The sequence below is a fragment of the Eschrichtius robustus genome, chromosome X (assembly GCF_028021215.1).
Source record: "Eschrichtius robustus isolate mEscRob2 chromosome X, mEscRob2.pri, whole genome shotgun sequence".
Taxonomy (NCBI): domain Eukaryota; kingdom Metazoa; phylum Chordata; class Mammalia; order Artiodactyla; family Eschrichtiidae; genus Eschrichtius; species Eschrichtius robustus.
In genome coordinates, this window is record NC_090845.1 from 54,841,417 (window position 1) to 54,867,559 (window position 26,143).

General features: G+C 43.5%; 1 protein-coding gene across 5 annotated transcripts in view; it reads right to left on the reverse strand.

Annotated features, from left to right (window-relative positions):
- Nucleotides 1–26,143, reverse strand: part of ARHGEF9 (Cdc42 guanine nucleotide exchange factor 9) — a 187,778-nt gene that overhangs the window by 152,655 nt on the left and 8,980 nt on the right. For 4 of the 5 annotated variants that reach the window (XM_068533643.1, XM_068533646.1, XM_068533642.1 and 1 more), the window contains exon 2: nucleotides 6,624–6,803. In XM_068533643.1, the coding sequence (XP_068389744.1) occupies nucleotides 6,624–6,749 (126 nt within the window). In that variant the 5' untranslated portion in view covers nucleotides 6,750–6,803. Of the gene's footprint in view, nucleotides 1–6,623; nucleotides 6,804–6,897; nucleotides 6,957–26,143 lie in introns of all 5 variants that reach the window. The other variant, XM_068533644.1, reaches the window with a different exon arrangement.

A 26,143-nucleotide genomic window follows, 5' to 3' on the forward strand; every position in this document is an offset into this window, starting at 1 on the left:
ACTCTGTTCTAGGTTCTTTTCCCATATAGGTCATTACAGAGTATTGAGTAGAGTTCCCTGTGCTATACAGTAGGTCCTTATTAGTTATCTATTTTATATATAGCAGTGTGTATATGTCAATCCCAATCTTCCAAGTTATCCCTCTTGATGCAGAAAAGAATGGCTAAAATTTGTTAAGAGAATTTTGAAGCATTTTTGCTAATTTGTCTACCATTCCTGACTCCCCAGCAGCTAAGAGAAAGGTGGCCCACATTCCTCCTGCAGGTTGCCGATGCCAAGGGACTAAAGACCTTGTTTTTAAAATGTTGTGGCTGTGTGTTTTGATCTGTTTGGTCCTTGAGGGCTAGGCACAGAGACTGGCCTTTGTCTTGTACCCTTACCCCCTAAGGCTAAAGTGGCTTTAGAGGTTGTGACTGCCTCTGTTGAAAGACTTAAAGACATATACTGCCCATGTCCACCCAGGGCAAGGGATGGTAGAAGGGGCAAGCAGCAAATGAATCCAATACCACAGGAAGGATGAGACTGAGGAAAAAGTTTCTTGGGAGAATAAAGACTTAGAAGGGCCACTGTGCATACCGAGGAAGTCAGAGTGCAACACACATGCCCTGGACCAGATGCATGCTCAGAAAAAGCCTGAACGGATTGTAGGCTTGCACTTCTGGAGGATCTGCAGGTTCCATGAAATCAGGAGAGTAGGAGAAGAAGACTAAGGCAGAGTTGTGGGCAGCCTGGATTAGTGTTGAAGGAATGCCCCAGCTCTGAGCCAACTTGCAAAGACCAGGATAGTAGTTTGTTTGTTTTGGCTCCAAGTATTTAAAAGCAATCTCTGTTAGGTCACTGGCTGACCAATGACATAATGGAACAGAGATTTCCATGACCACACATGACAAAGAATGCAGTCTTTGCAAAAAAATCAAAAGATTTGGAAAAGTCAGTAAACAAATGGACAACTGTATCCCTCAACAAACAACAGCAACAAACTCTGGGGAAGGAGGAGAATCTTATTTCCAGAGTTATCACACTATAATATTCAAAATGCCCAGTTTTCAATAAAAAATTATAAGGCATACAAAGAAACAGGAAATTATGGCCCATTCATAGGAAAACAGTAAACTGACAGAAACCATACCTGAAGAAGTCCAGACATTGTACTTACTAGACAAAGACTTTAAATCACCTGTCTTAAGTAAGATTCAGGAGGCCTGGGTTCAAGTCCTAGCTTTGTCACTAATTCCCTACATGAGTGAGAAAGTCACTTGCATTCTCTGAGCCTATGTTTCCTCAGGATTTATAAAATGAAGAAATTAGGATGAGCAGTGGTCACAAGCTGGGGTTACAATTTAGCCTGCTGATATGTTCAGTTTATTCTTCACAGTGTTTCTTTTAAAACTGTGAATTACTGGTCAACATTTTAAAAATATGAATAAAATCCCATTCCTGGCTTTTCTTGAAAAATCTGGAAGATCTGAGTTCACTGGACTTCCCTACTTCCTATAACCTATTCCACCAATGACAACCATCCAAGTCACTTTTGCTCCCTTTATATAGGGTATAGATTTCCCATTTGGACACAGGCTCCCACTTAACCCTAGTACCAGACTGCTTTACTCATGTAAGTTACCGGCCTGGCCCTGTAAACATCTAAGTCAGCTACTCCTGGCCAAGATGGGTCTTTCCAGCTGTAAATCTACTGTGAGTCTAGGGTTTCATACACGTGAAAAACTTTCCCCAAGTGCAACCAAAAAGAGACACTATATAATTAAAAGCCAAGTAACACTCTGGAGCAGTGGGCTTCTCTATGAACAGTAGAGGTTTAATTTCTGTTACATCTAATCTGTACAACTGTAAGGAATGATGGTAATGACCTGATTAGCTCATCCTTTTATCTCCTGCATCCATGTAGTCCAGAACCAGCGAAATCTAGAATTTGAAGAAACAAGGAAAATACGTTCTGATGGCATCTGAGTAGGCTCTTTATTTTCTGAATAAACCCATGCCTTGTCACTCAGGCCTCACCTACCACAGACAATAGCAGGTTGTCATGTATTCTGTACAGAGCCTGCCCTCAAGTGGGCAGTAAGCTGTCCCCAGGCCATGGCCCAAAGTCAGAACAAAGGCCAATTTTTACATGGTGATAAAAGAAATGGACCTGAATGATTTGGAGTTAGGGCCCAGCATGCGAAAAGAGGGCCACCACAGGGATGGGATTTTCTACTTAGAGACACAATCATATCCCAGCAGTCTGCTCTCAGCTCCCAGAGGGGAAACCGGCCCAGGAAAGCAGCTGAAGATGTCAACAGTTAGATGTGAGGATTAACGTTCAGCAAGCTGTAATTCACTTAACCTGACCAATTGCTGGGAAGGTAAATCAACTCCTGCATTGCTCTTGTGAAGTCATATTCCAAGTACAGAAGAAAGAGACTTTGAGAACACACACACATACATGTATATACATACAGAATGAAATTCTGAACAACAGGAGAGGCAGATATTTGACTGAATAGAAGACACATAAACCCAGCAATTTCTTGTACAGAAGCCAAAGTGGTATCACACTTCCTATTTACAGGTATCCAGCATACCTCAGGTTACAAAGGATTTTTTTACAAGACTTAATTATCCCCATTTTACAAGGAGTAAAACTGGGCTTCAAAGATGTACAGGAAGCTGCTCAAGCTGCATACTCAGCAGACTGAGGCAAGAATCTGGATTTCTCAGATTCCACATTGGTTTTAAACCTGATTAACAACAGGTACAGCTAGCTTGGATAGAACAGCATTAAGCACCCTGGATTATCCATCCTAGGGCTGGGATGGTCACACAGCAATGAGTCTTCCAGATAGGAAATGGAGATGCTCCACTATGTCAGTGACCAATTTGGTCCAGTGATCCACAAAGGTGTCCGGTTGGTATAGAGTTAGGAGGAAAGTCTTTTCTTTGCCATTGTACTTTCATGTTATATGCCAAATAACCTAAGGATGATATTCTCAAGGAGCTACTGAATCTTAGCTCAGGATGAGTCTGGATAAACAAGGGAACTATACAACATAGAGGTACAGCATCTCAGGAAACCACCTATCTACCTACCAATAACATCAGTACTAATGAAGATTCAATAGTTCAGTGTGACTCATCGCTATGTCCTACCTAGACATTGTCAGAGCTTGAATAGATTCTAGAGAATGCTTCAGAGGTGAAGGAGAAACTAAAAGCCAATGATCATATGTCAAATGTTTGAGAGAGCCAAACTAGAACTCAGGTCTCTCATTTTCTAATATACCTAGCACTGCTTGCACAATACCATTCTACCCTCAACCAAAATCAGTGTAGAAGAATGGAAATAGTAATTCTGCTTTTAAATACCTACTAGAAAAGAGCCTACATAACTTCCATCATTCAGTTCCTTGAGGAACACACAATCTTACCAGAAATGTAAACCTACACATAAATGCTCATTCATGAGAATTGAAAGGTCTAACTTGGAGTCAATTTTCACATCATTCATGCAACAGTCTAACCCCATTTCTTTTTACTGGTGACACCACAACAGCTGGCCACTAAGGTTGCATGTTACTCTCCTTTAGAGATCTGAAGACCATTCAACTATTACTTTAAAAAAAGTTTTGCAATGATCAAATGCTCATTCTGAATACAATCTGAGGCAACATGGAATGCTATCTTAGTTTCTCAAAGAATAAACACTGGTAAAATAGAATATAATAGAATAGAATATTGGAGCTGGTATAATAGAATATTGGAGCTCTAACTTATGATTTAGGCTCTGTCATTAATGCTCCTGGTCTACTGTCACAGTCCTCAGTCTAGATATTTGCTATCTGATACAGTAGCAACTAGCCACATATGGCTAATGAACACTTGGAATGTGACAAGTGTGAATTGAGATGTGTATAGAATACACATCAGATTTCAAAGACTTAGTAAAATATATTATTAAAAAATTTATAGTGATAATATATGATATTGTATCATAATATTTTAGATATGTTAGGTTAAGTAAAATACATTAAATTAATTTCACTGTATCTTTTTAACTTTTTTTAGTGTGGCTACTAAAAATTTTTAAATTATATTTGAGGTTTGCATTTGTAGCTCACATTATATTTCTTTTTTAAAAAGATATTTATTTATTTATTTATTTTATTTGGCTGTGTGGGTCTTAGTTGAGGCATGCAGGATCTTCATTGTGGCATGTGGGATCTTTAGTTGCAGCATGAGGGCTCTTAGCTGCAGCATGTGGGATCTAATTCCATGACCAGAGATCGAACCCGGGCCCCTGAATTGGTAGCACAGAGTCTTAACCACTGGACCACCAGGGAAGTCCCTCACATTATATTTCTATTGGACTGTACTGGCCTAGGCCAAATCGTTCTCAACATCAAAGACTCTGATTTAACTAGCCTAGAGCCTGGGTTTTAGTGTTTGGGTTTTTTTTTTTTAAGATACCCAAGTGAATTATTTCATTGTGCAGCCAGGATTGAGAACCACTAGGCCAGACTCTATACTATGCATGCCTGGCTCAGCCAGTGGTCTTCTCAAAGGTCAGCTTCAGCCCATCCAACAGGCTGCTGGGGCTGTGTGCTTGGAGAAACACTCCTCCTGGACTTGCATGTAGGAAAATCAATGCCAGTTCATTGATATTCTGAAGCTTGGTTCTGTCATTCACCTCCTGGGGTCATTCTGCCTTGCTCAATATTTTGTCCCACCCCTTTAATTACAGTTTATTATAAAAATGACATTTCACTGTAGGTGAAATACATGCAGATTTGGGTGATTTTGTCACTGGGTGCAGTTTAATCCTTCTTTTAAAGGGGGGCTGTCAGCCTAAGACACACAAGCTGTCTGTGTATGGCGTCTCATGTTAGTTCCAAAGGCCCATGGTTATTGATGTGTTCTTTCTAACTACCCCTGGGACCCAGTTCATCAACCAACAAAGCTGAGCTGGGACACACAGCATGTGGAAACTCTGAAGGAAGACTCCATATAGGTAGAGGAAAAAGGACTGGATATTTCATCAAGAAATTCTCAGGATAGAGGGGATAAGAGGCTATTTTGTCTACCTCCTTGCTTCTGAGCAGTGCCCTCACCTAAATTGCTCTAACTGGATAACAGTGCTTCCTACATTTGCAGCCCTCCAAGGAAGGAGGCCTCTTTCAACCACTATGACCAGCCTTGATACATAGACCTTATTGGAGTTAATAAGGTGGAGGTGACGGTGGTGATGATGAGGATAATGATAATGATAAAGCAAGTTACCATTTGCTAAGTACCCACTACGTGCCAAGCACTGTGTCAGATTCTTTACTCACATAGTGATCTCATTTAATCCTCATAAAAAGCCTGCTATTCCTATTTTTCAGATGAGGAAATAAGGCTCAGGAAAGATAAAAGTCTTGCCAAAAGCCATAGAGCTAGGAGGTAGTAAAGCTGAAACTGCATCTGCATCTCAGATTATCTGATTCCAAATGCCCCGCTCCTTCCTTCATGTCACACTTCTATCCTTCTTATCCTGAGACCCTTCATTCTCCAAGGGCCCAAGCCACTCTGATCTTTTGTTTGGGGTCAGGACTTCAGTCTTATATTACAAAAGAAACTAACAAAAGATGATAGGCTGTGGTAAGGATGATCATAAGACATCCTGATGTGGCTTTGGTACTTGTATTGCCACAAATCTGTTTTAATGTACATTATTTAATTCACTGTGATATCCCCTGTCATGAAATAATTGCCAACACCATTTTGCATACGGGGAAAATCAGAGCTCACAATTGCCAAACAGCTGATTCTAGCTCATAACTCCAAGGACGGCCAAGAGCTGGAACACCAGGCCAGTGTTCTTTCCCCATTAGCATCCTGCCAATGGGTGACCCAGAGGAAGTGGAAACTGCTAAGGAGCCCCTTCCCAAGAACCCCTTCTTTTAACGGCCAGGTTTTTCATGGTACAATGTCAAAGGGGCCAAGGCCTTGCCAATCCTATCAAGCTGCCTGCTTCCCACCCTGGACACATCTTAGTTCCCAGCCACCTTGCAAAAAGTAAGATTTGCAGTGAGTAAACTCCAACCCCTGGGAGGGTAGGGAGCCCAGACTCTTACATTCACAGCTGTAGACAATCATAAGACAAGACGCAGGGGTGTTCACACTTCCCTAAATGAGAGAAAGGAGGCAAAGGAAGCAGAAAGGAGTGGGGAGGGGAGAAAGAGGGTGGGAAGAGATCTATAAAAAGAAAGGATAAAAAAAGAGGAGGCAAGGAAAAGAAGGAAAGCAGAAAAGAGATAAGAAAGGTAAAATTTCCCAGCAATATAGAGTTAAAAGCGTCTTCAAAACCATCAAGGCAAAAAGGGAAGTGATTTGTGCAAAGTCACAGTGGGTAGAAGGTGGGAGGCAGGAGGTGGGGACTGTTAAAATAAACAGGAGAAAAAAAAGTCTCAAAACTAGAAGGGCAAAGATTAAAGGAAGCCCAGGCCCTTGGTAGGTGACCAAACACACGGGGAAAAATGTGAGGAGCCACAAGAAGGGGAAGGAGAAGGAGAACAAGGGCTGGTGAGAGAGAGGCCAGGGACAAGTAGCCAAGGAGACAGGAGAGGAGAGTGAAGGCTGACACTCACCCTCACAAAGCTGGCAGGAAACCATCCCTCCTCATCGTCGATCTGGCCCCACCACCAATCCTTGTTGGAAGCATCCAAGACTTTGATGACGTCGCCAGCCTTAAATGCCAACTCCCGGTTGGCCATGGTGACGTGATCCCATACTGCCTCAGCACTAACGATGGAATCTCCAGTGATCAGCTTAGGAGACAAAATAAGAATGTGTTCAGTCCACACATCTAGCTACCTTACTTGCCCCCCTCCCCAAGTCTCTACTACTTATGGAAAAACTCACATATTAGTGATGAAGGGTAGGGTGATGGAGATGACATTGGGAGAGCAAGCTCCACTGGACTACAAGACAAATAATACTATCAACTCTCCATTAGCCAGTGGGTAGAATGACCCAGAATGTGTATATGGACTACACAGGCCTCATGATTTTATCCCTACTCAAGATCTCCTTCCCTAGAGAAGAAAAAGCTCCAATCCATCTCTCCTTGGTACTTCGAGGCAGCCCTGGATCTGGAATGGGTGGAGAGTCTGAAACCAATGGCTAAAATGAGGCTCGAGCATATTTGCTATAAATTCTCTGTGCTCCTCCCCCTTTCTTCTTCTTCTTTGGAACTGTCCAATTCAGAGTTGGTGATACGTTATTTAATCCTACTGTACCCCACCCTCAGAAGTTACAGACCACGGCATTCCTCACATATGATGGACCCCAGTCCTGCAGCCTCCTGCTCTCACCCACACATGATGCTATCCAGAGAGGTCATGTGTTCATAGGTATGAAAGAATATGGCGTTCTGTGATGCCTTGCTCCCAAGAAACTCGACATTGTCACAGATTCGTTCAGTGATTTAAACAACCACCCTGTAAGATACACAGGGAATCTTGGTTGACTTCTGCATCTGATAGATGGCAAAACTGAGCTATAAGCAAGTTAAGGGGTAAGCTCAGTTTCACTCAGCAAGGCAGGGGCTATGCACAGAGCCTAACCTTGGTCATCAGAATTTGTGGCCAGCAGGACTTGGCTCCACATAGCGCGAGGCAGACATCTATGCCACTGCCACATAAACATACACACACATATGTTCATGACACTTGTCTAAGCACAGTGATGAGGATGGGTGTGGGGGAATAGTTAGTTTCTCTCTGGCTACCATCCTGACCACTGTCTTATGTATTCTTCTTTTTCCCCCAACTGGTTCCAGCCTGTATGGGTCAATCTTTCTGGCATTTGGAGGAACAATTTCCAGAATAGAGAACATATGGCCTGTCAGGCAAAGGACTCAAACATTCCCTCCCCAGAACTGAATTGCTGAACATGTCCTCTAGAAGTCATCTTTTCCATCAGCCTACTTTGAGGAAGGACCCCAAGGCAATTATGGCTCCACAAGACCCAAGTCAAAACAATTTAAAGATAACAGAGACAGAATATGGAACATGCATCCTCTCACACAGGTCTGCCTTCCAACATACCAGCCAGAGAATAACCCTATGGTCATGATATTAATGCATAACACATCACACACAGGAAAAAACACACACACTGAGCTTTTGACTTAGTTAGGGCATTCTGTTGGTTAGCTCCTGCATGAGGCATCCTTCATCGCTCAGGGGTCTAGTCATTGTGCCTTCTATAGAAGGCATAGAGAGAGCTCCTCAGCTTGGATGTAAAAGAGATTTCAAATAGGACCTTTTATAATACCGCCTTTAAAGTACCTCATGCTTTACTGTTCACAAAGTGTTTTCACATCTACTGCATCACTTGATCCTTACTGATGAGCTGGATCTCACTATTACCCATATTTTAAAGATAAGGAAACTGAGGCTCAGAGTGGTGACCTGGTCCTTTGGCCAATCACACATGTAATAAATTATGGAGCTCAGTCTTCTGACTGTATATGCACTAATACCTATCATGCCATACTACCAATGTTTACTAATAAGCTATAATGAACTCACAGAACTCCATTCATAATATCATAAACCAGATGGCTCCATTCTTCAACCCCAAAGAAAGAGATTTGGACAGCCACCTTCAGTCACTGGTGCCCCTGACTAAGAGGAGATTCATTTATATGTTGAACTTGCTTTCTTCCAATTACACTAAAAGTCAATATCTTCTTGTTCTGGCCTCAGTGGAGAAGAAGAATTGCTGGTCACTGGCCTCAATAAAATAAGTATTTACAGAGAAGTCTCCCCTCTCCTGCCAAAGATGGGTACCAACAGGGTGCTGCTAGAGCTCGATAAGCACATACAGCCCCAACTCAGAGCACCATGAGGGCTTATAGTCTAAAGATATATCATTGACTTTTTATCAAGGGTCAAAGAGTATCTTGGCATCACTTACCAACGCTCTGCTCAGGACTATATCTGTGATGCTGTTTGAATTACCCTAGTCCCAGTTCTGGCTGATTCCACTGCCTGTACTTTTTCTACAGTGCAGTCTTCTTTTGAGGGACTCCATGCTTGGATTCTCCCAGCAGAAGTTGGCTCACTCTTGTCCCCATTTAGTCCAGTTGACCTGCCTGGGCACTCAGGTCACAAAGTCCAGCTATGCCCTGGACAAGGCCAATCCCTGGATAGGACCCAGTGGCCACAAACCAACTGGCAAGCCTGTTGTCACTGCCTACTTGGAATCAACGACAGAACTAGGCAGCACTTCAAAGATCATCACCCTTAATCCCTCATTTTATCGATCAGGTGTAATATAGCAGGAGTGACTTGCCTAAGGTCACCAGATGGCCAGCCTAGTGAACCATTTTTTCCCCAACATAACACCATAGATAGAGAAGGTGGAAAAAGAACGCTTGGATTTAAGACCTTGCTAAAGAAGGGATGATAAAGATGATAATATTAGCTAATATAGAGCACTAAGTATATGTAAGGCACTATTCTAAGCACTTTACACACATCAACTCATTTAATCCTCACAGCAACCCTTTGAGGAAATACTATTATTATCCCTATCCTACAGACGAGGAAACTGAAGCTCCGAGAGATTAAATAATTGCCCAAATTCAAAGAGCCAATAAGTACTTAAGTCATAATTCAAATGCAGGCACAGTCTGGCTCTTATAGAGCCTCTGCTCTTATAAACTATGCTGCCTCTGAGTCTCATTTTCTTCATCTGTTAAGTGAGGATAATTCTACACCCCCACCTGATTCACAAGCTGTAAGACACTGAACCAAGAATTGACAGATGTGTGTGCAGATAATGAGAGAAGGGCAATCCAGAAGGGGCTGGTAGCTGTATAGGGCTCCTGTGTTCTCTAGTCACAAACGCAAGCAGGAATAAGGGAATGTTCTTCCCCTATCCTCTGAGATGTTTTAAGTTTGGGCTGCTGGAAATTGGTTTTAAATCTTCCCTTTGTATACAGGATTTTTTAACTTGCTACAATTTTTCATAAATATGACTTTGCTCATCCATTTTCCACCCAACACTCATTGAGTGCGTTCCCATTGTGTGCAGGGATCTGCTTACTGTGATTCAGCCACAGTCCTTACCTGAAGATCAAGGGCCCTTTGGGTACCAACAGTGAATGCCCTTCAAGCAGTATGCAAAGGTGGTTAAGAGCAAGCAAACCTAGCTTCAATTCTGGGCTTTGCTACTTTAGAAAGTAGCAGTGACAATGGGAGGTGAGGAGTACAAGAGGAGCCACATAAATAAACCAAAATGGAACTGTCAGCATGTAAGGAGTACAATATCACAAAAGCTATGGACGAGACTTTCAAGCTATACAACCCTTGGTTTTAGTTTCTTCATATGCAAAATGGGGATATTAATACCTGCCTCACAGGCAGAATTGTAGAGAAGGTGAACTGAGTTCTGGATGTATAGTGCCTCATACAGTGCCTGGTATATTCTGGCCTAGTACAAGACTTCAGAGGAAGGATCATGTGTGGCTATTGGACTCTAATAAATCAGTTTTATGGGGCACTGAAATAGGCCTTAAAGAATGGGTAGGATTGTTACAGAGTAGGGAACAAGAAAGGCATGTGAGGCAGAGTAAAGTCTCAAAGGTGAAGGCTATGGGAAATTTGATGGTAAATAGGTAGTGGAGTTTGGAAAGGGCTGGGAAGAGTGGGATTGAAGGGCAGCTAGAAAGGTGGACTGGAGACATGTTTGAAGGTATTTAGATCTCCTTTGAGGAAAAGGAGGAGGTCAAAGTTGATTTGGTAGAGGGAGTTCAATCTTAAGTGTGATCATTAAGGCATGAGGGTAAGTTATGAGGAAATGCTGGTTTTGGAGGGGGAGAAGAGATGACAAGTTTTCTCTTTAATATGCTGAATGTTGGGGGCCAGCAGGACATGCAGATAGATTTGAAGTTCAAGAGAAATCAGGGGAGATAGTTATACAGGTTTGGGAGTCAGTGGCCCAGAAGAAATTGTAGAAACCAAGGAAGTTTGCCCTGGAAGAAAGTGCTAAGAAAGAAGGCCAGAAAAGTAGGAAAATAATAATGGGAGGCAAGGAAGAGAAGAGGAGCCAGAGAAACAAACCAAAATGGAGCTGTCAGAACACACTTAGGATACCAAGGGGTGCAATCTCATAAAAATCAAGGACAAGAGTTTCGAGTAGCAGGAGCTGATCAAATTATCAAATAGTACAGAGTTACCTATAAGAGGAAGAAAGCCAAGAAAAGCCCATTTGGGAGTGGCTATATCAAGGCTTAAGTTCTTTATTTCTTGTTTATAACTGGTTTATCACCCCCCTCAAATCCCTAATTTCCCAACTATCCCAACTTCTTCATCTTGCAAGCCCAACATAAAGCCAGGAGGTGGTACTGGGTTACTCCAGCAAGGTACCCAAATAGCTCTTGGCCTTGGGACAGTGCTGATGTGACTTCTAAAATAATTTCCAATCCTCAGGGCATTTCGAGTACAGGACTAAATATAGGTTGGTTCTTGCTCAGACTTACCAGTGAGTGGGACATACAGTGTTCTGCATCCCCAAACCAAAGACACTTTTGGACATGAATAAGAAGATAAGAGGGGGAAGAGTCATAATACTGATATAATTCTTAAAGAAGGAATGATATCCAATTTCCTTTTATCTATATTTCCCAGGAATTCTAATTTCAAATATTCTATCCCATTGTCCTACAAATAGACACATCTGTTATCAGACCCATGTGCCCTGACTTTTAACCTGGAAATATGATCACTATACCCTGTAGGCATTGGGAGTTTGATCTCTCAGGCTGGTCTCTGATCAACAATGAGGAATGTGCCTACAGTTAACTTGGAGTGTCCAGTGGGCCCTTTCAGGAGGAAGGAAAGAAGGCAAGGAAGAAGGGAGGAAGGAAGTAAAACAGGGAGAGAGAAAGGGAAGGAGGGAGGAAGAGAAACTTACACTTGTTGAAAACATATGCCAGGCATTGGGTAAGAGACTTTCTTTTGTCATCTTAGTCTCTATGGCTCTCCAAGGTAAGCATTAACATCCCCATTTTTACTGAAGATAACCTGTGCTATTACCAAGTAGCCCACAGTTACCCAGTTAGTAGGTGGTAGAGCAGATTTGAATCTCTAGTTGAGCTTATTGTATAGGTTTGTTTTTGCCAATCCCCAACGCTACCTGCCAAGATAGCAGGGAGAGAGTTCTCCCAGCTGGTTTCTCTCTCCAAGGAGACCAGCCCACCCTGTGAATGATCTAAAGCAGTAGTTCTCAATCCTCTAGAAAGCTTGTTAAAACACAGATTGCTAGGCCCCATGAGTCTCTTATTCAGTAGGTCTGAAGTGGGGCTTGAGAACTTGCATTTCAGACATGTTCCCAGAGGATGCCTACGATGCTGGTTCAGGGATCATACTTGGTGTACCACTGCCCTAGAGAATCTTTCTAGCCTAGGCTTTACCCGTGCCTATCCTGATGCCTCATTCTCCCCAGGATCCCCATGCCACCCCCACAGGTCGGGCTCCCTGCCTGTCTAGGAGGCATTCCTCAGTGGTTGGTATGTCTGAGAATGGGTATTTTGGGTCATGTAAGGAGCATTCCCAATGCCAGGCCTTGCCAACACAGAAATAAAGCCCTCACCAGTTTTCCAGAGCTGTACCACTTGCCTTCCCCTTCATATTCTTGCCCTCTAGCTGAGCAATACCACCCCCAAAATAGTTGTTTAATTAGCCTGGGTGGCTGCCAGAAATACTAGAATTTTAATGGCAAGAAGCAGAAGAGGGAAAGGTTAAAAAAAAGTGTTGTTCAGAATAGCATATGTTCCAGTTGCCATGAAAGCAGCTGAGCCAGGCCTGCCTTTTGAGAAGCTTCACAAGGGGACAAGGAGGGGTATGAAGGAGTTTTGCCTTTCTATAAGGTTTTCTCAGTTGGTACCTGCCCCCATCCTCTCAGAAGGTCCCCTCCCTCAACAGCTAGGCATGGACAAGAGCAAGAATCCTTCCTTTGTTCCCTTTAAGCACATCTAAAATAGGCTGGGATTTTATTCTCTCTCCTGAATAAACTAGATGTCCTTTTCATATGGCCTTGTAAACAGACTCTGGTTATCTTGCCCAAAGTGTTCAAGGACAACAATCTCACCCACTTCTGGAAAGGTGTAAACCAGACTGTTCCAACAACAGCGGGGAGGTACCAAAAGACTGGCTACTGGAGGAAGCTCTGCCAGTAACTCATTGAATCATCTTGGATAGGTCCATTTACCTGTCTCAGTTTCTTTATCCATCAAGTTACAGACTTGAATCAAATAGATGACTTCTCAAGTCCTTTCCAGCCCTAGCTTTCTATTGAGGGTAACACTTGAGCTTTGCAGAGGACGGGAATTTCATTATTGCAGCTTATTTCTTCTCACCCATCTTTGTGCTTGACAGTATGCTTTCTTTGCTCTCTACTCAGGAAAATGAGAACTTGGCACTGACTAGTCCCTTCTTGAATATAAGTCACTCAGGCATTGTTAGTGACACATTAAAGCACAGGCCAGTCAGACTGGCTGGGAAAACTGAGGAATGGGTTTCCCACTTTAGCCCTTGACTGCCCTATTCAAAAGTCAATGGGGACATTTATTCTTTGTTCTCTCCATGTAGCTCCTCAGATAAATCATCTTTCTCATGACATCAGCTCTTAGTACCTCCAGTTCCATATTTCCCACTACCTGTTCCACATTTCTCTGGGGGCCTGCTACTGCCTCCAATAAAACATATGTAAAACTCATAATAAGGCCTCATTCCCCTCGTTCCTCATTTTTCCTATTTCTGATAACTTTTCTGGGTGTGCTGTTTCTTTCTTCTACATGTATCTCTCTCAGATATAACCTTTTATCTTCTTTTTCAATGCCTTATTTTAGGCCTGGCCCTTATCACCTCAAGTTGCCTCCCAACTGGCCTTCCTGCTACTCACAGGTCTCTTTCCTCCTCAAGCAACTCAATAATTGTACTTCTCAAAACTTCTTTGCTGGTGCCACTATCCATGCTCAAGAAGCCTCAATAACTCTCTACTGTCAATCTCTCAAAGTTCTCCTTAATCTAGCCCCATCTATGGATCCAATCCTTGTCTTGAACCTGGCAGGGACCTTCCACTCTAGTCAAACTGAGTCTCTTGCAGGCAGATAGCTCCTACCTCTGTGCCTCTGATTCAGCCATTCCTTTGGCCATGGTTAAGTGTAGGGACACTGGAGCTATGCTGCCTCTTCCTTGCCGTAGGATCTTGGCCCACCTGCTCCTTAATCCTGTCCCTGATGACTCCAGCCTGTATTTTCTCTCCCTTGACTCTTTCACTAATTTCTACCTAGGATAAGAAGAAGATATTAGACAATGTGGAGTTATTCAAGTTATCAACCAGGGTGTTATTCTCCAGAGTGTACACTTGTGAACAGTAAATCTAAAACATCTGCATAATTTATAATGAACAACATTGATTTTAGCCTCTAAAGTTCTATGACCAGAGCCCTAAAACCAGGCAAGCTCAGAGGAAGAACACAGCAACAAAGTGAGCATTTCTGTTCAGGTTGCAGAATATTCTATGGGGCCAAAGAAATTGTTTGCATAACATGTACCAGGTGGCCTATAGGCCAATACATTGCTGGTAGGATGTATGACCAGGCGGCTTCTGGGGTGGGCTGGTTTTTGCTGAAGATCTTCGCAGATGCTCAGTGGTCATCAGGGAAAGAAGAAGAGATGTCAGGTAAGAAAAAACAACATGAATTAAAAAAAAAATCATAAGGATTGCTTTTTTTTTTTCCCTATGACTTAATAGTTCACACTTAGCTAGTTTCAGCTTTAATCAGGGTATTGCTATCACCCATAACTAAATAATTTCATTTCTGAGCAGAATAATTAATGCATTTAAGTGATGATGGCTCTAAATGTACTGAAAGGAAGTATGCAAATACTGTCACTTTTCATGATATGATCATCTTTTTCCTAGTTTGGGCATGTGATTTGTGAGTCATTAGGCATTGGCTTTCTTCAATATCCCATTGTACCATCCATTTTTCATTTTAATAAAATGAAGGTTGGCTTCAGCCACACCTGGGAGACACGAACCCCAGCTAGGCTGGCTTGATTTGAAAGGTGATCGTAGATGCAGGTCGCTCAGCAAGAGCAAGACAGATCACCTCATCCAGAGGCCAATATGTCACAAGCCAACTCACACCTGTCAGCCCCTAAAAGCTTGGGAAACCCAGGCAAGCATCTTAAGATATGAAGCCATCCAGGACATTTTCTCATTCATCACAGACTAATAACAAAGGATAACACCTCTTTCTAAACCTCTTCCAAAAGAAGTTACAAAGTGATCTCGGCTATAACGGTGACCAAACATATGAGGTAAGGGAAGTTGCTTGTTTGGTGTAGACCTTAGCAATGGACTTTTCTGGTATGAAACTTCAGCCACTAGCTCAACCTAATGGGCCCAGGAGTTTCTGAAGTAAGACCCAGCTGCTGCCCCAAAGTTCATGATGTTAAGAGTTTGGTCTTGTTGAAGGAATAAGTCCTTTAGAGAAAATGCAGCCAACTGGGCCAAGTATTGCACAGATCAGAGAGAAGAAATGTTTCCAGACCACCAACCATGATACTGTTGGCTGGAGAAGTCTCCCATACCAGAATAGTTCTCAACCTGATAAGCATCAGCTTGCACCTTCAAAGCATCTTGGGAATAAAAGTTACTGTCAAGCTGTTTTGGATTTTTTTGGTACTATTCAGGTGCCTCTGATTCATTACACCAGTTTCTCGATTTGTGGTCCCCAGACCCTCTGCTCAGAATCACCCCAGCATTTTTAACAAGCAGCCCAAGTGATTCTAAATCATATATCATACTGAGACCAAAAGTCTTTTAAACTTTCTAGAGCCAGAGTTTGAAGTACAAGAATTTCCTGTTACTGCACTGGACCATTCAGAAGAAACCAGAATCTCTGAAACTCTGTCTCCTGGCTTCTCCTTCTTGTGTCAGCTTCCAGGCAGGCTAAGGAATTATAATAGTTTGTCTAGGAGGATTTTCCCAGTCTGCTTCAAGAGACTACCTGCACCTGCACACCCACTCCCACTCCCATCCTGACCTTCAACACTGAGGCCCCCAATGGCCCTAATGGAAAATACTTGCAGCATCTCTCTACACTACAATCTAGAAACAATTTCTTAGAGCTGTGTTCAATCTACCCAAGTCAGCTCCCAATATTTTAAGAGACAAATTATTAGCAAAAAAAATTGACTCAGCAATGCTCTCTCCATGAGTTGAGTCAGAAGCAATTCATCCCAAGCTGGAGGTTACTCTGACCCCAGTCTGTCTCTGCCTTGAACCAGACTGGGCCTTATCTCCAAAATATTCCTGCTCTGGGCATCATGCCCTTCTTGGACTTGCTGTGGGTGCTAAGTTCCAGCCACCCATTTGGGTCTCTTGTTGCCTTCATACCTTGAAAGATGGCCAGGGCAAGCCTAGGGGATAGGCAGAGGGCTCAAAAAGCCCCAAATGCCTGAGGTGACCTAGACCCATCTTGGGCACTGCACCTGGGTTCTTGAATTTCTTTATGTGGTTACGCAGAGACCAGCCCTGGGAGCCTTAAATTTTTCTGGACTGTGACTTGAAGGCCAGCCTTGGCGTTCCTCCAAGGGGTGGGGGTGGGGCTCCTCTAGGTTTACAGAAGGGTAGGAGGAGGGGGCTAGAACTACATGAAGAATCTGTCCTCCATGCCTCCCACATGTATAGTTCTATACTCATCAACACCACAGCCAGAGGGTGGGTGGGCAAGGCAGAGAGAAGAAGGGAAAGTAATTTTTTATCCATTTGACAGATGTCGTGTTAAAATCTTGTAGGGGAAGGAGGACTGTAGGTGGGGGGAGGAGCAGAGGAGGAGATAGGTTGGAACTAATAGTTCTAATGTTGTATTAAATGTGGCCATCTGGTCTAAGGTTGTGAGAACAGGAACAGCATTTAGTAAGGTGCACTGTGACCTGCTCCTATATCTGGAGAAGTGAGAGGAAAAATAAATAGATTTCAATCAACTTAAACCACCTTGAAGTCTACTGAGCATGCCCACCCAGGACACAGGCTTGCAAAGGCTCTAGCCTTGGCAGGCATTCCAAGGAGAATGTAATTGTCTCCTGGGGAGTCCTTATGGCCCAAAAGAGAAATCTGCATTTAAACAGTCCATCAGAAAGTGAAAGATGGTTTCCAGTAGCTTATTGATTTCCCTCTTCTCCTTTGCTCCCTGCAAGAGAAAAGACATTGGCCAAGGCATTTAGCAGTGTTTCTGGTCCTTATCAGGAGCATTTCCTGTTCAGGGGTGGGTCATGTTTCTCCTGACAAAGTCTAGCACAGTCCTGGGTTCCCAGCAGACATGACAAATGGTGGATGAGCAGGAGTGGTCAGTGAGCATTCACTAGATCAGTCCTCAGGGGACTCAAATTAGCTGAGCTGGCTCCCCTTCAGACTGTGTCCTTAAAGACTATGGAAAGAGGGATGCAACATCTAAACCTAGGCTGCCAAAGAGGACACATGAGAAGCACAATCAGACCCACCCTTAGGGCCCAGGAAGGATAGCATCCGGTCTGTGTCTGCAGGAAAAGTGATTGTGCTTATAACAAAAGAACTTCAAGTAGGTCAGGTAGGCTTATATAAGAGATCCTCTGCTTGTCTGGGCTAGGTGGAGGAGGTGGGGGTGAAGAAGGGAAGGGACCCAGGGAAGCTGACTGAGGGATAAAGCATCCAGTAAGATGCTAGGGCTTGAACCAACTCTTCTTGACTCTGTCTCGGGCTCAAAAGCCTGAAAGAGTAGATTATTATACTCAGAGAAGGCCAGGATTGGAGACTCCCAAGAGCTAGCACACCTAGTTCAGTCCAACATTTTACAGATAAGAAAACTGAGGCTCTAGTAAGAGGAAGTTACCTAATGTGTCAAGTTAGTCAGCAGCAGAGCCAAGATTAGAAACCAAGCCTACAGTCTTTTAGAAGGACAGTTGTCAATTGTTTTGATTAAAAATTGTCAATTGGTAAAAAAAAAAATAGACACCTACCCCAGTATCTAAATGCTACTAATGTAGTATGTGTTTTATAAAAAATCTCCACAGAAAATAGAAATTAAATGATGAGATTAACTATTTAATATATAAAGAACTTCTAATATTTTCTCCATGAGCTTCATTTTGGAAATCAGTTTTAGACATTTTCTGGTGCTCTTTCCTCCCTCTGCTCTACAGATGTCACCCCTTGAATACTACATCCAGCACCTGCCTCACCCTCCTCTCAGGGCCCCAAACCCTGAAGCCCCAAGCCCTGGAAATGAAGGGGTAAGAACACCTCAGTATGAAGGCTAGGTGAAGACACTTCCAGTATCTCCTTTATCACCAAATGTCTTTGCTAAGGAATCTGAATTTCAAATTTATACTAAAATGAAAATGCTAGTGAAAAAAGTGGGATGGGAAGAATGGGCTCCAGGCTTGGCTTGATTGCTGACTTGCAGTATTGAACTTAAGCAGATATAACTCCTCCCTGAGCTAGCTGGACTAGGTTATCTCAAATGGAAAGTTGGGGTTGTCTTTGACAGATGCTGCTGCCTTGCTTCTAAAAGCAGGTTTTGTCAAGAGACAGAGGGAAGTTGAAGGAGACATGGAAACAAGGAAGGCAGAAGAGGGAGGGGGTGGGATAAGAAAGATCAGAAGACAAAACTTGACTATTTCAAATTTTTGCCATGGGCTACCTCTACCCAGAATAGAGCTCTAATACAGGAACGGCCTTTGGGTTCCACTGCCAGAAGGAAGAATACTGCTTTCTCCATGCGGTTCAGGCCACTGGGTTCAAGCCACCTAAAGTAGCTTCCAGAAAAGAGTAAGCAGCACCCCTACCATGTGCTAAACACAATATAGTTCTAGGTTGCTGTCATATTCAATTCACATTCATGAGCTCACTAGATCCTCCCAGCAACTCTGGGAGGTAAGAAGAGTAGGGATGAGACCTTGTTTTAAAGATGAAGAAACAGGATTGGACAAAGGAAGTCCCTCAGGTAACGCAGGAGCAGAGGCCAAAAGAGAACCCAAATCTTCTGACTCACAGTCCAATATTTTTCTAATAATAAAAAATGGCTATCATTTACTGAGTACTTAGTGTGTGTCAGAGACGAATCTAAGTTTTTACATATACTAACTTGTTTGATCCCCATTTTAAAAATGAGAAAACCATAGTACAGAAAGATGAAGTGATTGCTGAAGGTCACACAGGGCCAGAAGCAAAACCCAAGTAGTTTTGCTCTAGAACCAGGGCTCTTAACCTCTGTTCTCCACAGCATATCCTCATGCTCCTACAGGATCACAGAACCTTCAAGGTATAGCAAGGCATAGAACAGTGTGTATATTACCATAAAAAAGAGAAAAAAGAATATATTCATATATGTTTATATATCCATAGAACATTTCTCTGGAAGGACTCACTGATGGCCTCTGCAGAAGAAGCCAAGTGGCTGGAGGGCAGGGCTAGAATGAGACTTTTCACTGTGTACCCTCTTGTACCTTTTGAACCATGTGAATGTATTTCCTTTTCAAAAATAAAGTAATTTTTAAATGAGGTATCTAGGGTCAAGAGAGCTGAAGAAACTGTGTGGCTGCTTCTTGGCAGGGCTTTGGCGACTAACCGTTCCCTATTCACCTCTCTGGTTTCTCAAACTTGAAGAACAGAAGGTGTCTCTCTCCTTTTTTCTTCCAGTTTCCTCACCCTTGACATTGCTTGTCCAATCCCCCAGAAAGGCCAATACTGTAGTCATTATACAGATTTTAGCAGCACAAGTGAAAATAGCAACAGTTTGGGTTAGGCTCCCACAGCCAGTCTGTGAGTTACAGGAAAATAATGTATTAGCAGCAGGACAGATGATAAAAGACACAAAAGGCCTTCTTCCCCAAGGCCTGAGCTCCACAGACTCTTCCATCTCCTTCCTCTCACCACTGTGTCTCATTGTACCTACCCACCCTTCTCCCGGGCTGAGAAAGCAAAAATAAACAAGCTAGAAAGGCTCTAGGAAATATGGCCTAGCTTGCGAGTCTGTGGTGTACAAAGAAGAGCACACTAAGGGAGAAAAAGTCAGCCTAGCTGGATTTTAATATCCACATCAAGGCCAAGTGAGAGTCAGCCCAGATGGTCTCAAAGGACCCTCCCAGCTTTGGTTTTTGGATTTCCACTATCATCTCTCAAGAGTTGGCAAAATATTCCACAGATCAAGGCCCTTAAACATTATTTCTTCAGATACCTTTAGGCCCAACCCCTTAGGCAGTTCAGTCACACAGGGCTTCTGTATCCAGGAAGCTGTGAGGAGGTGGGGGTGGCCAAGGTAGATCAAGTGCCTTCAGAGATCCTCCTGAAGTGAATTAAATGGGCAGCACAATTCCCTCTCACAACAGCTAAGCATCTTCTCCAACGCTTCACTGCTTCCAATATGCAAGAGACAAGTAGGACATGAGCTGCTGTGGAAGGGATGACAGGTCAGTCATTGTGCCTCTCGTGGGCAAGCAGGACACTTCTGGGGAAGGCTGGGCCCCAGAGAGCCCCCCTTCCTTGCTACGTGTCAGAGACAAAGCTAAATTTTTAACATATGTTAAGTTGCCACCAGCAGCTTCCTTTTAGCACTGGAATTCATTGGGTGGTAGCTTGGGGCCATAGAAAGAACACTGAATATAATCTGAAGGCATGGCTTCTAGACCTGAATCCACCACTACCTAATCCTGTATCTTCAGGCTGGTCCTTCCTTCTCTGAGACTCAGTATACCCAACAGCAAAATGGAGACAATTACTACTTTAAAAAGGGTAGGGGTAAGGAGTTGAGAAATAGACTGAAGATAAGCTCCTAGATTACCTCCAAAGTACCTGTAATCACACCCTGGATGAACTCTTAACAGTAGTAAAACATGTTCAACATTTTACAAGGCACTTTTCACACATTTTGTCACCATGAATTCTTGCACCCCACAATCCTGAAACTTAACAGTTAAGCCCATTTTACAGACCAGAAAACAGACTCAGAAGGAATTTGCCCACAATTTATGGGATGAGGAGAAATCTGAACTTGTGCTACATAGTCTAGTTCCCTACCCACCCCCTTCAACAAAGCAGGTAAAATGGCCCTGGGCACAGAACTTAGAATAAGACACTTTATCAGAGCCAGTACTGGCACTTGAGGTTACTTCCTCTGGCAGGTGGCAGGTACAGGCCATCTGAGATTGCCTTTTCTAGTTTAGGAAGGAGACCCTATTTCTGATGCTCCCCACTTTCCCTACATAGAGTTCCTGAGGAGCCAAAGCTATATGACCACCTAAATGTTGCAAACATGTGTTCTGGGAAAGGATTGACCTGGCACTGAAAAGCATCTGTATGAGTGAGGGTGATCCAAGAATGACTCTGACCAACCTGACATCATGAGGTTGCCTCTCCCTGGCCCCCTTTTTGGCCTTTTTTTCTACTGCTACTCTGTAAGTCAGGCTCAGTAGTTGGCATGCATCGAGACCAGCTTAGGGATAGGTTAAGTACAGATCTGTTGGTGAAGAACATATACATCTGCAAAGCATTTTCTCAACTCTGAGCCTTGTCGGCGTCTGAGAGACAATACTGACGATTTTACCTATAGACCAAATAAGACTCAGACAGAGGAAGGGAACCTGACTGAGACATACCCTAAGTGGCAGAATAGCAACTGAAATTTGTGTTTCTTGATCTCAAGTCCAAAGTTCAGAAACAGATATGAGGCTGTCACAGTCAACAGTAATCCACTGGGGCTCTGAGGCTGCTGAGTATGCCAGGTCTGCCTGTCAGTATTGTCTCTCAGACGCCGACAAGGCTCAGAGTTGAGAAAAGTACTGCTTCCCACCCTTCACCCAGACCCAGTCTAGGGCCCCCTCTTCCAGCTCCAGCCTTTGGTACTAAGGGCCAGAACGGGCTCCCCAGGACACCCCGACCTGGTTTCTAGCTTGAGAAACTCTAAAAATAGCCCTCATTAGTGGGGCCAGATGGCCTAAGCTGGTGTGCCTAGGGGCAGGGCTGTGGTCATTAAGCATGTGGCTGTTTTCTCCTACCACCACTGACCAAGGAGAGGCTGAGCCTCTGCCCCCGTTTATGCATCCTACTACTTCCCCTCACACCCTCCAACTCACAATTTAGATATACTTACTCTGGTCCAAGTTGTTACTTCATTCCCAAGAAAAACAAACTTTAATATTCAGTTACTTTAGGTTTTCTAGGATATCACTTCACAATCATATCATTCCCTAATGGTTTGTAACTACACTGGGGGATAGAGGAGCAGGCTCAAGCTTTCTGCATTGATCAGTGTCAATTTATCTTCTCCATCTGCCTGTTAACATCTCAGGGCTCAGTTCTAAGTTTTGTTTGACTGGTGGAGCCTGCTATAACACATGCCACCTTGAGTATCCATTTTATTCCTGAGCTCACTGCCCTCTGAAGCCTGATTTCAGGGATAAAGATGCAGAGAAAAGTGATAGAGGCCCACCAGATGGGGCCAGTGCCCTGTTTTGCCCACTTGGAAGACTGAGACAGCTGGCTGGCCTTAGGGGTAGAATGTGTTCTGCATCAGAGGGTGTCCCATAGGGATGTGTGGGGCATGTGAGTGTGTCCCATAGGTGTGTTCAAATGTGTCTCAAGGTGGGAGAGTTGTTTGTCCATGCAAGTCCTTAGGAGTGTGTGCTTTGGGGTAGAAGTATATCTGAGTATGCATCTCAGTGTGCCCTACATGTGAGTGTACAGTTATGTTTTATATGTATCCATGTGTGTCCACACACAAATTTGCATAAGCATGCCTCACATGTGTCTGTATATATGTACCCTACCTGTGTCAAGTGTGTGCAAGTGAGTGTGCCCTATGGTTAACTGAATGTGTGTGCTCCAAGTGTGTCAATGTGAAAGCATACCCCACATGTGTGTCCCGTGTGTATCCCAAATATACTCAACATATATCTGAGTGTGTGCATAACATGTGACCTATAGTGTGTGTGTGTACATGTGGGTATGGGTAGAGGGCATGGATAGACAGCAAGACTGAACTAATTTTCCTCCTGCACAATTTGTTTCTAACAGGTGTCCTCTAAGACACTTGGATTAATCTGCTCCTAAGCAGGTCAGAGGACATGGGTTTGAATTTCATCTGTCAGTTTCTGAATATGGTGTTCATAGGTGCGTTCCCCAAGAGGATTAGCCACCACTCCATTTATCCAAGAGGCCTCAAAAATATGAGGTCTAGCAGCCAAGAGTTGAACAGAGAGACAAGACAAGGATCAAGGACCAACTATGCGACTTTGGGCAAGTCCTTGACTCTCCCCAGACAGCAGGTTCCCAAGCAGTACTGTAAGGGAGTGGGCTCATGGGTTCTTCCTCATTCTCATCCAGTGACTTTCTCAGTTTAAGCACCATGGACTAACACTGGTCCCTCCCACCACCACTACCACCACTATAAAAACACAGTGCACAGATATATGCATATGGATTAGCACCTACAGCTGTCTCGTTCTAGCTAGGCCCCCTCTAGCCCTGGACAAGCTACTGGTTGTCTCCCTACATTTGTCATTCCACACTCATTTTTCCAGTGTCCTGAGCCACCTGGAGTAAAAGGGATAAAGTCCTAAAGGCATACAATCTTCACTAAAGCTCAGGCAAAATGAGATGGGGTTTACCCAAAGCATTCCTTCCCCATCCTTTGGGATGACTGTGGGAACTAGTGATGGTACTAAGCCAGCTTTTAGGCTCAAGGCACGACCAGATAAATCTACAAAGAGAAAACCTCCAAACAGGGCACGAAGGGCCACAGGATCTAGGGCCACTCTTCTGCATTTGGCAAGGCCTCTCATGCATCCCTGGATGATATGTGGGTGGACTTATCATAGGTCAAATAGATGTACCTGAGCTGCCTATTAGTGGTTCAATGCCAACCTAGCCAGAGTTATATAGTGACATCTGCCTAGTTTTCTCTGCTATCTTGATTAACTTTTATAACAAGACATAGATAGAAACAAAGTGCAGAAGGCATCTTTAGAATGAACTCCTTGCCCAAGACCATTTGGTATGGGTGGGTTGATAACAGCTAACTATATATGCTATGCTCTTTCTAGTACACCACTGCTTTTAAGAGGAAACACTGATAGTTTCAATTTACTTAGCCATAAAATGGGAAGAATCCTGGCCTTGCTCACCTCATAGAATTGTGAGAAAAGACAAATGTGGCAGGAACAAAAAACTATACAATAGTCTTTATCTTCTTGCCCTGTCCCCGGGGCAATGAGAATTTTCCAAACAAAACAATACAGATAAAGGTGAAAAGTGCAGATTTGTTCTAATTAGGTCATTTGTCTAGAGCCTGCGATTTCTAACATAACTCTTAATCATATCATGAAATCCAGTAATGCTCATCACAAATTCTAGCTAAGGACCTGGGAGCAAAGAATTGGTTTTTAATTTCCAAGTGCCTAGGTGATTCTGGCTTGATGGACTTGAGAAGGCACTAAATAAAAACACAATTAACTTTGGCTTTCTTCCACATTCCTCTTTTATCTTTGCAGGAGATAGGGAGAAAGAAAGCTAGTTTGGTATTCATAGCACCATGTGTGGCCAGGTGGCGGGATGGGTGGAGCTAGGGGTAAATAAAAGAAAGCTTCTTATAAAGAAAAAATATCCCAGCTTCCCACCAATGACCCAAGACATGGGCTGGGACATAGGGATTCTATCCTTCCAAGGGAGGAAAGTAAAAGAGGCCTCGACTTTGTAACAGAGAGAAATGAGGCACAAAGATAATGGGATTTGTTCAAGGTCACCCAGCAACTAAGTTCATATTTGCGGCCCCTCTTTATTCATGTGTAAGCTTTTCACTAACAAATCCTTTCCAGAGAGCCTACCAAGTGTCAGACCCCTCCACTACAGCAGTCACCCAGAGATTTCAGCCTCAGAAAGTTCTCAGGGATTATCAGCCTCAATTAACAGAAAAGAAAACCAACTCAGAGAGGCTAAGTGATTTGCCCAAGGTCACAGAGCTAAACAACGACAGACAACTAGTTCAGTGATCCTTTGCTTTCTATCACACCATATAGATTTCCCTTACCATCCCTGAAAGACAAGAGCAGCTTGCAAGTCTCATGGGTCCAGGAACTCACATCCTTGCAAGGCAATGCTCTAGCTCCAGTACTGCTTCAAACATACTGTGACATGGAAACAGAGGCCTAGTGGGGAAGGGTTTTGATCAAGTTCTGGGAGCAAGGTAGGTACGGAGCCACAGCTTGCTCTTAGGGGGCCCAAGGCCATTTTTTTCTCCTGCTAAAGATCTGCCTTCCATATGCTGTCTCTCTGTCATGCATGCATAATTTCCCCTCTTCACTATGCTGTTTCCTTGGGTGAGCCCTTTCTCATTCTGAGCCTAGTTCCCTAGCCTCCAAAATGAGGGAATTGGACTCAAGACAGCTGTAACACCCCTTTTCTAGAAGATACAGCTGTCTGGAATGACTTTAAATGGCACTGTAACTTCCAGAGCTTGAGCCCAGATCAGGCAATATATGAAGATACATCCTTGAGCCTCATTTTTCTCATCTGTAAAATGCAGGTAATCCCAGTTTTACCTACTTCACAGGGCCAGAGAGAAGATCAAGTGAGACAATGTGCAAAACCCACCGAAAAGTTTAAGACAATGTGAGAGAGAGAGAGAGAGAGAGTCAAGAATCAAGCGAGCATCCACTAGCCCCAGTTGCTTTTCTCTAAATCCAAGTAGAGAAAGTGTCTATGCATGTTTTATACAATAAATCTTCCTGAGCCCTCCTATGCAGTTCAATCTGGATTCTCAAGACAAGCACCTCAGGTGGCTACAAGGTCCAAAGGAAATTAATAAATCCCTCTACTCCCTTTAGGCCCTAAACACGAAGGAGTCTCATCATTTTGCCAGTTCTGAGACTTCCCACCATGCCAGCTCTATCAAAGCCTCTCCTAGGGATGCCTGGCTCCACCATGCCTCTTTCCCAGTGCCAAAGCACCCACTGCCCAGCCCTCCTGCCAACCAGCAGGGTTCACAGAGGGAGGAGGAAGGAAGAGAGTGGGCAGAGGAGAGGCTGTGGGAGGTACAGCTAAAAGTAGA